General features: G+C 38.5%; 1 protein-coding gene across 2 annotated transcripts in view; it reads right to left on the bottom strand.

The window, feature by feature from the left end:
• Positions 1 to 9,002: 9,002 nt before the first annotated feature.
• Positions 9,003 to 14,362, bottom strand: part of LOC117291240 (pecanex-like protein 1) — a 51,848-nt gene continuing 46,488 nt past the window's right edge. For both annotated transcript variants that reach the window (XM_033772859.1, XM_033772867.1), the window contains 3 exons: positions 12,917 to 13,041; positions 12,016 to 12,221; positions 9,003 to 10,817 (listed from right to left, as the gene is read on the bottom strand). In XM_033772859.1, the coding sequence (XP_033628750.1) occupies positions 10,542 to 10,817; positions 12,016 to 12,221; positions 12,917 to 13,041 (607 nt within the window). In that variant the 3' untranslated portion in view covers positions 9,003 to 10,541. The remainder of the gene's footprint in view (positions 10,818 to 12,015; positions 12,222 to 12,916; positions 13,042 to 14,362) is intronic.

The raw sequence follows: 14,362 nt of genomic DNA, 5'->3' as shown, positions 1-14,362 counted from the left end.
CCCAAAGGTCTTATGTACGCGGTATTTGACTTGAAATATAAAAGAGTAATTAGCTTTCAGTTGTTATCATTTTTTTCCGTAATGGAAACATTCTTCTTTGTTTATACCCCTTCACTCAGCCGAAATACAACCAACTAAACATTAGCATTTTAACACATAATCTCTTGGTATCGTTTTCGAGAGAAACACGCTAATTAATGTTTTGTGCGGGAATGTGTGCACGTGCAAAATCTGCTTCCCATCAAATTCAAATAATTTTGAAACTGACAATCCTGTCTCTCGCACACGATATTTTTGAACGGGAATATTTCTCACGATACGACAATAACTTGTGAGTTCCAGTACCAAGTTCATTACAAAATAAATCGTATTGAAAGAATGGGAATCGAAATCATGTCAGACCTATGAAATTGAAATCTCTTTGTCAATTTGTTACATTTATATCATTTTTTTCATACAAAATCAAACATAAATTTAACCCCAGTGACTGGCTGACCAGCGGAAGGGCCCGTACCTCAAATACGGTTCGTCGAACCTGGGAAGCGACGGCAAGAAACTCCGAAAAAGGTAACATCGACCGACACGCGTGAGGGGGTTCAAAATCAGAACGGTTGTGAAGAACCGTTAACCACAGGGGATAGTGGTCAGGAATAGAACATCATTTCCCCAAACAATGCAAACTGAAAACACTTGTGGATTGGCACTCTAAATATAAAGTCAGCGAAAGGGGACTGACTGTAATCATAGAGTCCTTACTCTATGCTGTAACTGAGCGGTGGTGGACACCCTATACTCGTGTTTCACTGAGCCGGAACCAGATTAGTGGTATTTTTGTTGGTGGATAAATTTGACTATTGTTGAGAAAAGCCTGGTTTTCTCGCTCCTCTATGACGAAAAGTTTTAAAATGTAAATAACTGCTTCGGCTTCATTGTTTTAATATTATACACTCTCGTTAGAAGTGATGTCGCTAAAGGTAACCGTTATTTGACCACAAACAATGTGCATTGTACGCCGTTTAAAGTCAGTGGACACTATTGGTAATTACTCAAAATATTTATTAGCATAAATCCTTTCTTGGTGACGAGTAATGGGGAGAGGTTAATGGTAATAAACATTGTGAGAAACGGCACTCTCTGAAGTGCCATAATTTTCGAGAAAGAAGTAATTTTCCACGAATTTGATTTCGAGACCGCAGATTTAGAACTTGAGGTCTCGATATCAACCATCTAAACGCACACAACCTCGTGTGACAAGGGTGTTTTTTCTTTCATTATTATCTCGCAAGTTCGATGACCGATTGAGCTCAAATTTTCACTGGTTTGTTATTTTATGCATATGTTGAGATACACCAACTGTGAAGGCTAGTCTTTGACAATTACCAATAGTGTCCACTGCCTACATCTAGTACAATTTAAACCACGATTCATTACTGCACGAAACCACAGTATTCTCAAGCAGTTTGTATCACTGGTCGAAACCTTGGCACTTTTGTTATAGTTCGGTCAGCGATGACGTTTCGTTCCGTCCGTTTTTGTTCAGTTGTACAATTTCACACATCACTCTATCAATATACGGGCGTAAGAGTAGGGCCAGTACACTTCAAATTTTTTGACATTATTACTCACAAAAAAGCGAACTCCTTTGAAAGTCAGTGGACACTAACGGTAATTATAAAAAAAATAACGTTAGGGTAAAAACTGATAACAAGTAATGGGGAGTTGTTGATGGTATAAAACATTTTGAGAAACGGCTCACTCTATGTAGATTTCGAGAGACAATTAAGTAATTTCCACGAATTTGATTTCGAGACCTCCTTAGAATTTAAGGTCTCGGAATCAAGCATATTAAAGCACACAAATTCGTGTGACAAGGGTGTTTTTTCTTTCTTTCATTATTATCTCGCAAATTCGACGACCAATTGAGCTCTAATTTTAACAGGTTTGTTATTTTATGCATATGTTGAGATACACCAAGTGGGAAGACTGGTCTTTGAAAATTACCAATAGTGTGACTGTCTAATTGTCAAAGACCAGTCTTCTCACCTGGTGTATCCCATCATAACCATAAAATAACAAGCCTGTGAACATTTGGGCTCAATTGGTCATCGAAGTTGCGAGAAAATGATAAAAGTAAAAACACCCTTGTTGGACGCATTTGTGTGCTTTCAGATAAGAATAAAAGACTTCTAGCTAGAAGTCTTTTATTTAAGTGAGAAATTACCTCTTTCTAAAAACCTACGTTACTTCAGAGGAAGCCTTTCCTCACAATGTTTTGTACTACCAACAGCTCTGCAATGCTCGTTACCAAGTCCGTTTTTAAGTTAGTGTTTGTTTTTGAGTAATTACCAAACGTGTACCTTCCCTTTAACGCCAGGTGTACAAAACTTTGTTCTTTCACATACATTTGGACATCTACGGCTCGGAATGCCCATCCCCGGAGAACGAAGCAATGGTTGAGTGCTTGCTTTAGGACACATGTCACGACCGGGACTCGAACCCACACTCCGACAAACTTGAGTGTGAACCAAGTGAAATCTGCTCGAACACGATTCTAGAAATCTCATTCTAGAAATCTCACCCTTTTCTACTATGCCAATGACAATACCCAACTTGCCAAGCTCAGTCCAAATGTACCGATACCTTTCACTATTTTGTATTTTTGAGGTGACTGTTGTGGCAAAAAATCATGTAGCAAACTGAGTCAGGGTGAAATTCATCCGTGTTAAGCAGTGGATAACAGAGTGCGTGCATGCAGCTCTGCATGACAGATATGTCACATGAAAAATAATACAAATAAATTACCCAAAATTCTAGACCAACATATTTCTCAACAGACAAACTAACAAACAGAAACACTTATAAAAAACCACAAATTTCCTTTTTCAGTTTTCATTAGATCTGCATTAGCCAATTTATTTCAAAGTTGACTTCCCTTTGAAACACACTCCCTGCGGTATAAAACAGCCGGTATAAAACAGCCGTCTGGAGCACAACAAATGAAAATATAAACAACCGTATCATCAAAACAATGAAAGCCGTCTACACCACCATTACCAACAAGAATCAAATAACGAGGAATGCCCTCTCCGCTCATCCATCACAAAATAAATCCACTTAAAATACACATAATTATCATAGAGTGCCTATGCCCAGTAAATATCATCCAATAGTCAAAAATTGTCTTCATTTTGTACATTAATTTGTAAATCTCTTTTTAAAGTACTGTTCAGTCATACTGTATAGCATGACATGAGGATCTATTGTTTATACATTTATACAAATCGTGTTAAATTCTTTCCATATTATAGAAAAAGAAACCGAGCATAACTCCTGAGTGAAAGACCTTACATATACAGATGACAAAGAATAACTACATGATCAGCAGCCGATTTCACGAATTGCTAGGATTAATCTCGAGTTAGGACGAGTAACCCGCTCTAACTTAGGATGGGTTCAATGCGTCCTTTGTCTTAAGGATAGGGAACTTAACTCGTCCAAAGCCCTCAGATAATCCTAAGTTAGGAAGAGTTTGGTGAAATCGACGGCAGAACCCAATCTCAATAAGTTGATTAAGCATAAACAAAATCACTAAGCATGTGCAGATTTTGCGAAGAAGCAATAGGCTTTTACCAGCCATTTGTGACTGGTTCCCACTCACAGGCATGCTATTGTAACTTCACAAAAAAGATGAAATTGAAAAATTTCAATGATTTTGTATAGTATTTTTCAATTTTGAATGGTAAAACTGAGAATAAAAAAGAGGAAATCAGTAAAAGTTGCATGCCTGCACTCATGGTTTACCCAGGTGGTGGACTTGTTCAGTGGTATTTTATGCCTCTAGCACCTTTATGAAATTGGGTGCAGGCACAGTACACTACAACCTGGAAGTGTGACAATCCTCATTAACCTCTTTGAGGTATACTGACCACTATAGAAGTGTACTGTTTGGTTTGGGTGTGATACAGACAAAGTTAGCCTAACCTATTAATAGCGTCATAGTGCCGTGTCCACAATACCTCAAATTGGCTTATTGAAAATGACATGAGCAACTATTGCTGCACCATTTGTCCCTTGGTGCATGTTGTTAGACCTCTAACACACACCGACCGTGGTCATTTGTCTTTGCACACACCCATTAACTTTGGATGTGCTTCGATCGCAGATAGATCAGACTGGGAACCCTTGTTATGTGCTAGTAAGAGGAACTTTGTAGAATTCCTCGATCCGTACAATCAAAAAGTCTTAGGAGAATTCTCCTATTTGCACAAATCAAAGGGAATTGGACATTGATGGGACAATAGTCTCAGTTTCTCAGACGTGTTTTTCTGACATTTGGAATTTGATTCCTTTGAATCTTTCATATCAACAGGTTTTGCCTCAAACTTGTTAGCTAACACCCACGCAGCTCCTATACAAACTGGTACACAAAAGGTCATGCCTACTTGCAATTCAAGAAACAGTGATTAGTGATATTCTTGTGTGACCACAACTCACACAACAAGTGATAAATAAATAAATTAAACACAATGATTGGTGTAGTCTTGTCTCTGACTAACTGAAACTCAAAACTGATCAAATACTATTGCAACTTCATGCTTCATACCATAATCAAAGAAGAAAAATCAACGTTTTACTTTGCCTAAGTCAAACAACAGGCTCTCAAATCTGTTTTCAAAGCCAGAATTGCAAGGAAAATGTCTGTATATTGCTACCATATAAAGAATACATGTACATAATAAACACATTTGTACTCTGTCTTTTGTCCAAAAAATTAATGGTTATGAAAAAATGCTGTAATAAAAAAAAATCAACAACTTCTTTCAGACTTGAAGTTTTTTCTAACTGAGATGAATTCCAATAACTATGTGGATGAATAGGTACATAGCCTGCTCAATTTAATAGAGCTGCCTAAACAGTAAATATTGCCTATATAAATTCTGCTAAGCAACAAAAAGCAGGATACCAGACACAGTTGCTACATGTAAAACAGTATTTTGGCTGGTACCCTTTTACAGGTAAGCACAATTTTGTTGTGCTTAGCTAGTTTGTGTGCTTAAAGGCAGTGGACACTATTGGTAATAACTCAAAATGTTTATTAGCCAAAAACATTACTTGGTAACGAGTAATGGGGAGAGGTTGATAGTACAAAACATTGTGAGAAACGGCTCCCTCTAAGTAACGTAGTTTTCGAGAAAGAAGTAATTTTCCACGAATTTGATTTCGAGACCACAGAATTAGATGAGGTCTCGAAATCAACTTGCATCTGGAAGCACACAACTTCGCGTGACAAGGTTGTTTTTTTCTTTCATTATTATCTCGCAACTTCGACGACCAATTGAGCTCAAATTTTCACAGGTTTGTTATTTTATGTGTATGTTGAGATACACTGAGTGAGAAGACTGGTCTTTGACATTTACCAACAGTGTCCACTGCCTTTAAGCAGCTCTATAAAATTGGGAACTGGTTACAGCATGAGGGTTCTCTGTGTTTTAACAAAAAGAAGAAACAAATTGATAATTCTTTTAAATTGTTGAAAAGACTTTCAAATTATGTCAGGTTTTTTCCCCCAATAATGTCACAACTACCTTCTCATTTATTAAATGTCAAATGACTAAAACAAAAAAATTCTTGCATAATTTTGTCAAGTTTCCGACGATTGGGAATCTCTTTTCAAACTGAATTAAAAAATAGACAGATTTCAATGTCAAATTGCATTCAAGCTTGATTAAGAAACATTAAGGATACCAGACAAGTACACCTAACCATTAGTTATCATTGATAGATATATATCATGAATGTCAATGGCCCAATTGAAACCATGCTTTTATTTCTCAGTAAATAATAATAAATTTCCAACTTTCCTGAGGCATCACAAATTTGCAGAGAACGACTTTGCAAAATTAATATCTCATCAGTATTGAATGATGCCCTCTCTACAATCATGATTTGCTTGGGTTTCATAATTCCATGGAGTATCAACTGTGGTTATGGCACAGTGGACTTCTTCTTTTATAAGAACTTTGTCCAAGAGAATGGGTTAGGGCAAGGGCCAAGGCTACATCAGTGCACCTGTTCACAGGTCCACAAGTCTAAGGTCACAGCCTTGGCCAAAGACTCAGAGTGCATGCCATCTGTTTAGGTACCAAAACTGACTTAAAACATTTGTCTATTAAAGACACTGGACACTATTGGTAATTGTCAAACACTAGTCTTCACAGTTGGTGTATCTCAACATATGCATAAAATAACAAACCTGTGAAAATTTGAGCTCAATCGGTCGTTGAAGTTGCGAGATAACAATAAAAGAAAAGAAAAAAAACTTGACACAAAGTGGTGTGCTTTCAGATGCTTGATTTCGAGACCTCAAAATCTAATTCTGAGGTCACAAAATTAAATTTGTGGAAAATTACTTCTTTCTCGCAAAACTACGTCACTTCAGAGGGAGCCGTTTCTCACAATGTTTTATACTATCAATCTCTCCCCTTTACTTGTTACCATGTAAGTTTTTTATGCTGATAATTTTGTTTGTAGTACCTACCAATAGTGTCCACTGCTTTTAAAGAAAAAGTTATTTTTTGAATATAGTTGTTTTCTTTAAATAAATATTTTCTTCTTCTCCCAATTCATTAACTGCTAAAAGGGTGACCACAACATTGGTAAGAATGAAAACATAGTGTTTGAATATTTGCATTTACAAATGGTCATGATGGAAAACTTCCCTCAACCATTGTTTTCACCTGAATTGATACAGTGCTTGTTCATTTTGATCCTACGAGTCAAAAATTCTCCACTATTTTTGTGACTGCTTGATATTAAACTTTCACAGGTTTATTTGTACATGTATGTTGGGTCACACAAAGCAGGGATACTGGTCTTTGGCAACAACTAATTCTTTTTTTTGTAAATTTGAAGGCAATCGCTTATTTTGTTAAAAAAAAAAAAAAAAAGAACTAATGTATGATAAATACTTCATGGTTAAAAAGTGTTGACTTTGTCCATCAAAGTAGTCAATCTTTCATTTTGTATTGTCTCTAGTGGGCTAAGAGCCTGTCTAGTAACTTGATATCACTCTATAATACAAGTAAATTGTGGAAAATACTTAAAAAAAAAAAAAGTGATTTGAAAAAAGTGGAGTGATTGCATAATAAATCTTTGTTAGTTTAAATTGTGGAAGTGTCGTGGCCGAGCGGTTAAGAGCACCGAATTCAAACTCTGGTGTTTCTGATCAGCAGAGTGTGGGTTCGAATCCCCAGCTGTGACACCTGTGTCCTTAAGCAAGACACATTACCATTGCTTCGTCCTTCGGATGGGACGTAAAGCCGTTGGTCCCATGTGTTGTTTAAACGCATGTAAAAGAACCCAGTGCACTTGTCGAAAAGAGAAGGGGTTCGCCCCGGTGTTCCTGGCTGGATTGGCAGCATATTGCGCCACAACACCTTGTAAACCATTACATTGTGCTTAAGGATTAGGTCTTATATTATCTCAAAAATCGCCCCCACTCCTTGCAGTAATAATACCTGGCGCTTTGTATCCTTTGGCAAAAGGCGCGTTATAAATACGGTTATTATTATTATTAAATTCAGAGGAGAATGAAGACAACATTTTACAGATGTCTCTCTGTACATTTTACGGAAAATCAACAGAAAAAGGTAAGAGGAAAAAAAGACGAGGACTTATTGCAAAATGAAAGAGGGTTCAACAATCTCCTGAATGACCTTCAACACAAATGTTTGTCACATCTGAAAAGGAAGAAATCTAGCCTTAAAGACAAAATGGCTGCAGGGTTTTTCGTAGCCCACTGGGCAAGTTGAGGAAGTGGTATGTTGGGCATGTTGGGCTTTTGTTGAGGGTGATGCCTATATCGTCAGTACAATGGTCTATTCATTCACATGTGGGTTTATATGAATACTGTACAACAGTACTCAGTATAATGTTTCTTATCAGCATCTGTTTCGTACAGGTTTATAAAACAACAACCCCAAAATGAGTATCGTACAAAAAAAATTATTTCAGATTTGGCTCAAAAGATGGAATGGGTTTCAAAACTGAGAATTTTTATGCGGGATTTAAATTATGGTATAAAGACTTTTCTTAAAGCCATTGGACCCTTTCGGTAAACAGTGTTGTCCAAGGCCCACACTTTGTGTACCACAACTTCTATATCAAATAACAAACCTGTGAAAATTTAGGCTCAATCGGTCATCGGAGTCGGGAGAAAACAACGGAAAAACCCACCCTCGTTTCCGCGCGTTTCGCCGTGTCATGACATGTGTTTAAAATAAATCCGTAATTCTCGTTAACGAGAATTTATACTGTTTGCTGTTTTCTCAAAAAGTAAAGCATTTCATGGAATAATATTTCAAGAGAAGTCTTTCACCATTGCCTTCTGTAAACCCTGTTAGTTATTTGTAAATCTGTGAACTTTTTTTTTTTTTTCTGAACCGAAAGAGTCCAATGGCTTTAAGAGAATTTGTAACACCATGGACATATCCAACACTATGAAAAAAATCCAAATGCAAGGACATGTCCAACACTGTGGAAATGAAAAAAAAAAATGGTTTTCAGGCGGTCTGTGGGGAGGGGGAGTTTCTCTTGACATGCAAACTTTTTTCTTTCTTTTTAATTTTAATATAAAAAATACAAAAATGTTGAGTTGTTAGGATTACAATTTCTTTTCAGGCGATGAAGAACAGTTAACTTGTAATTTGATGCATCTATACTTACATCGATGTTTGATTTCAGACGCTTTTAGCTGGAGCGATTCATTAATTAAGTATTGTGGAAATCTATTGATAAGTTGCGTGACTGTAAAGGGAGAAATGGCTGGATGTGGATAGGCAATAAATGTAAAGAGTGTCGTGGCCGATTGGTTAAGAGCATCAAAATCAAGTTCTGATGCTAAGTCACCGGAGTGTGGGTTCGAATCCCGGTCATGACACTTGTGTCCTTGAGCGAGATACTTCACTATAATTGCTTCTCTTCACCCAGGGGTATAAATGGGTACCTACGAGGGTAGAGGTTGTTAGTGTGATTGAAAAAGCCTTCGGAGCGCCACGGCAACAAAGGACTGTATATTCCCTATATAGAGAACTGAGAAAGATTAAAGGGATGATATTGGCCCAATGACCAGGGGACTAATGTAAAGCGCATTGATACGGTTTATTGTGAAATGCGCTATATAAGAATTTGCTTATTAATATTTGGTCGATACAGTTTTTTGATTGATAGTTTGACAGTTAGCCAGTTATCTACATTTTGAGCATTTACATTCTTATATCAGATTTATCTGGTATTATTACTCTTTTTTAAAACTCGCTGTTTTACTCGCACCACGGATGGTACCAGTAACATTATATAAAGATGGCATCTGTTCAATTAGTCGAGTTTCAACTAATTCTATGCGCTGTGGTGAGCAAAGCTTTCATGGAAATGAAAACTTAGGTCATCGAGCAAAGGATTTATCTTTATTTATGTCCGACAGGTTCCTGGATGATGTTGCTGCAACATTGGCTCTGACAGTCATAACACAGTTCAATGTATTCAGACGTGATTGTCAGAGTATATCATCTGCACTCTCAGGGATGAAACTTAAAGCCTGATCTTTGGAGGTATGTTGCAATGGTGGCATTTCCATCTTTCGGTACCCCCTGGAGTTATAGATTCCAAGGAGCTTTTAGGAACATAATTCTCAGTGCTAGGGAAGTAGATCAAAGAGCAGGACTTATTTAATTTGCAGAAAACTACTGCATGATGTTTGTTTACCACGCAGACTTACAAAAAAAGTCTGAATTCAGAAAAAAAGTCTGAAATATCTCATTTCTGATCTCTCTAAAAAGCCTGCGATGCTTGAAATTTTCAAAGGGTGAATTTATGAGATGACGGGATTCCTTCCCGCCGGGCTTTGCTAGAATCGTGACCTATCCATTCCTCATCATCTGCAGCATTAATTCATCAATCTTGCATCCATCCCGAACAAGCAACTGACCGTCAATAATCTCCACTTCTCCTGCTACACAGTTACAGGTCGAGAACGTGGCCGATCCTGGGTTCGCAACTCATCCAGCAGCAGCAATACTTGAATACCGCCTTGTCGAATACAGCAATCCTTGATGGCACAACTCTTGATGGCACAATAATTATTGCAGCCGACTTCAGGTCACCCATATATCTGTTATTCTCAAAGCAATTAATAGGCCGTATCCAAGTTGGCATCTACAGCTACAGCTGTTGCTAAGGGTGTTGCTATGGATGTCCTATACCTTAACGCCTGACAACGCAAAAAAATAGCTGTAGCCCTAACTTCAACCGTCAATTCTGACAGGGGCTTACCCTCCGAAAAAAAAGGTTTAAGAACTAGAAGTACTGACCTAATGATGTTTGATCTTGGTGTCATGGCATATGTTGAGTATAAGCCAGGGCGACTAGTGTCAAAGTGAGGACTATTTGTGGTACGACCAGTCAAGTAGCAAACTTCAATTGTCACCTAGGCCTGCCGTTGAATACTGTATTCCCAATATGAAGGCACCAAGCGGTAACATTCGTTATACCTCTGCACCTAGATCCAAGACAGCTCCTTCTGGAATGGGCACAAACCTATGATCGACCTGAACTAAGAGTATCGTCCGATCGATATGCGATCTCCGCAATTGTTCGCGGTGGCATGGTACCCAAGTGTGGACTACAGTCCCTTCCATACCGTCCTCGGGGTACCAGCCCTTCCAGGAGTTCCTGCCCCCTGTTGATCTCATACTCTCCTCCGGCCACATGACAAACTTACTGGTGTTGAGCGTATCGTAGACTAGACTGGGATCCATGATCTAACACAAAAAAAAAGAAACATTACAATCAATGTTGGTATTACCCATCTAAACCGGTGTGTGTAAGCTCTGTATACTCAGTACTTTCCCAAGCTCTGTGAAAAAAAATCACAGGCATATTACTTAGAAAATTTTAAAATGTAGCAATGCTGGATAGACAAGTTAATAACACCATCACCAGCTTTGTCTTCAAACCTGAAAAAATGATGAGGAGCAGGAATGTTCACCTCCCACCTCAGTTTGTAATAGACCGATCCATTAGGCTCCGCCCACGGGTGAGCAAGAACATGTGAGCCTCTCCAATGCCATTCTGCACAAACACTGCTGCGTGCGCCAAGCATACGCGCACGCCTGTTGGACCTTAATTTGTCAGATTTTTGGACGCTTAATGGGTTGTCATTGGTCAATACGTAATGGGGTAGGGCTTAATGGATCGGTCTATTGTCTTGGAGAAACTGAGAAAGATTGCACGGTTGTAAAGATCAATTAACCTCAAGTTTTATTTCTAACGAAATTAATGCAAGCTGAAGCACGCAAATTTCATAGGGCTACTTAAGCAGAAAATATTACTGAACAGTTTTCTGCTTAGCAGAAATGTGCGGAATACCAGTCGAAAATGTTACATGTTACATGGTTTTTTGGATGGCAACCCTAACCAAAGATTCATAAAGCTGTTTACATGTGAGCAAATTTGTGTACGTACTGTAGCAGAAAAATGTGCGAAAGCATAAACGTGTTTCACCATGATTTCTCAAGTAAGCAGAAATATTATAGACGCGCATGCACATTCACCATGTATTTGCTTTGTTACATCACTCATGTGCTAACCGTGAGTTAGCCAGCATTTATACTAGCTTACGGTGAACAGCTTTATGAAATAGACATTCTGCTAAGGGCACTCCATAAGCGGCTGCTTACATGTTTTATGAAATTGGGCCCAGACGAATCAGTAGCTACAATAGACCATATTGAATATGACGTCACGCGGCTAAAATATCTGACTTACAAGATGGCGTCTGTGCGTGTGCGTGTGTGTGTGTGCGTGCATGTGCCGTATAAATCAAACCGGGAATGTTGCGTGCTGCGTGCTTCAATGATGTACAAGTATGGACGCGCATGGGTTTGCCCCACAAGATGGCGACTTTTCATAGCAAAAAGGGGTTATTCAATACGGTCTATAAATGATATGTCCACTCACCCTGACACGATGTGCGAGGTACGGATCTTTGTGGTATGGAGATTCACTGAACAGACTAGCCAGTGGAATACGTCCCATGCCAGGCTTCCCTACTGACCCTGTACTTGAGGCTAGACTATGTCTGTTATGACCGGGGGTCTGTAACTGTTGGGAGGAGGTCTCGGATTGACCCGTTGAACCCATCTGTGGTTGGGATGCACTCTCACCTGAGTAGAAAGACAATATAGTGTAGATTGATATTAAGGGTATGTATGGACCTTATGCAGTGACGTCATCACGCCGCGCCACCATTGCTTGGACATTGGCAGCCAAAAGTTTTGTACACAAAGACATAGTCCATCGCCTCTTTAAATTTGTATGTGAATTACGGGTCTTTTTCGATGATTTTACAGCATTTCCCTAACAAGACAGCAAGACATAACAATGTACAAAACACTGAACATGGATATTTGCAAATTTCTCATCCCTGTGTGATTGAGGAGTTCCAATTGAGGAGTTCCAATAACTCAGCAACCAGAAACCAGTTTGAAGATGCTGCTCACCATCAGCCGAGGACAATTTCATTCTTCCACTTTACTTCAAGTTACATAGCATCATTTCCTTACACAGATAGTTTTGGCTGTTTTCTGCGAAAACAAGCCATAGTTATATGGCTTATAGTTATCCTTGGACATAAATGTGATTTAAACAACGATTGTGCCATTTTTTTCCAGTTTGTTTTTATCAAAGTAAACTCAGAACAAATCAAGCTCTGACAGTGTATCCATAAGGGAATCAATGTGTGGGGAAGAGGTTTTCAACTAGTTGTTTAAACCCGCCGAGGCCTGGTTCTTGATACTTTTACCGAGACAACAAGTAATGTTCTAACACATGTTCTGATTTTCAACAGATAATATCTTACTTTGTGAACTAGGGGCGTGGCTTGTGTTGGCCCCTCCCCCTGTGACTGTATCAGCATCATCTTTATCACCTCCGTCTGGTCCCCCGCCTCCACTGCTGCATCCTGTCACACAGTGCATTCGTATTCTGTCAATTAACAATCAGATGGACACCACTTTCAGTAAATGACAATTACCTACAAATAAGGGAATCAATGTGTGGTGAAGAGGTTTTCAACTAATGGTTTAATCCCAACGAGGCCTGGTTCTTGATAATTTTACCGAGACGAAGTCGAGATAATATATCAGGAACCAGGCCTCGGCGAGTTTAAACCACTAGTTGAAAACCGATTCAACACACTTTGATTCCCATTTATAAATACCTTTTCAGTCAAAAACATCATCACTTTTTTGGTCAAAAAGTAAAATAAATGCAAAAATTATAATTGTTAAATGATTTTCTTTCAACACAACACCCCTTCAGCTATGAAATGGTTAACCTCCGCCGCCCTCGGGTAAACAACTCCTTATAAGGGAATGCTGTGCGTTTCAGCCGTTGCTCTCGACCAATAGGAATGAAGAAACTGTCTTATAAGAACAGGTGCAAGGTCGCGTGTCATGCCCATGAATTAACACTTTTTACCGGTCATAAACAAAGGTTTATACACACCCACGTGACGCACTCTCCACCAAAAGGAATAGCGAAACTGTCTGAGGTATTTATAAATATACAATAAATCTAACCTGTGAAATTTCATTTCAAAAGGTGGTAGCATTTTTGCAAAAAGTCTTGACCGGTTTAGGTCAAGCAGGAAGAAGAATCCATTATTGGAATACCAGAGATGCCAACATTGAATTTTAAAAAAAGAGTGGCATCTCCCAAATGTTAAGGGCGAGCGCAGCTTGGGCTCCCTAAACCGATCTTTCTATTACTCTCTACAATGCTAATTAGCTCATTTTCAGGCATTGTTGTGAAATAACAATTACCTGTATGCATCAACAGAACAGCTACAAATGTTTATAGTGGCCAGTGAACAAAAATTGAAAAAAACCCTGATTTCCCTCATCTTCTGACAATGTTTCAAAAATAAATGTAACATAAAAAAGGGTGGCCTTACTTAAATGTAACATAAAAAAGGGTGGCCTTACTTAAATGTTTTTGTTTCAATGATCAGAAACGCAACAGCAAGCTATTGGGAGAGAGCGAAAAAAAAAAAAAAAAAAAAAAAAAACGTGTCCGGATTTTGGGCAAAAAATACGTGTCCGTATTTTGGGCATTGTCTGGACATCGCCGCTACAATTACTGGTAGGAAAACATGGAAACTGTCTAGCTTAGACCTCACAGGCCACTCAATGGAAGGTATTTTTGTTCAGAAGGTCTCCTTTTTTTTCGCCATTATTTCGTACTTTTTTTGCCAAGCTTCGATGAAGTACATGTACAGCCAGCGTGGGCACAATAATAGTGGATA

Source organism: Asterias rubens, chromosome 1 (assembly GCF_902459465.1).
Source record: "Asterias rubens chromosome 1, eAstRub1.3, whole genome shotgun sequence".
In the NCBI taxonomy this organism is placed as follows: Eukaryota; Metazoa; Echinodermata; class Asteroidea; order Forcipulatida; family Asteriidae; genus Asterias; species Asterias rubens.
Note: the sequence above shows the minus strand (reverse complement) of the source record. Positions and strands in the feature narration are given on the sequence as shown.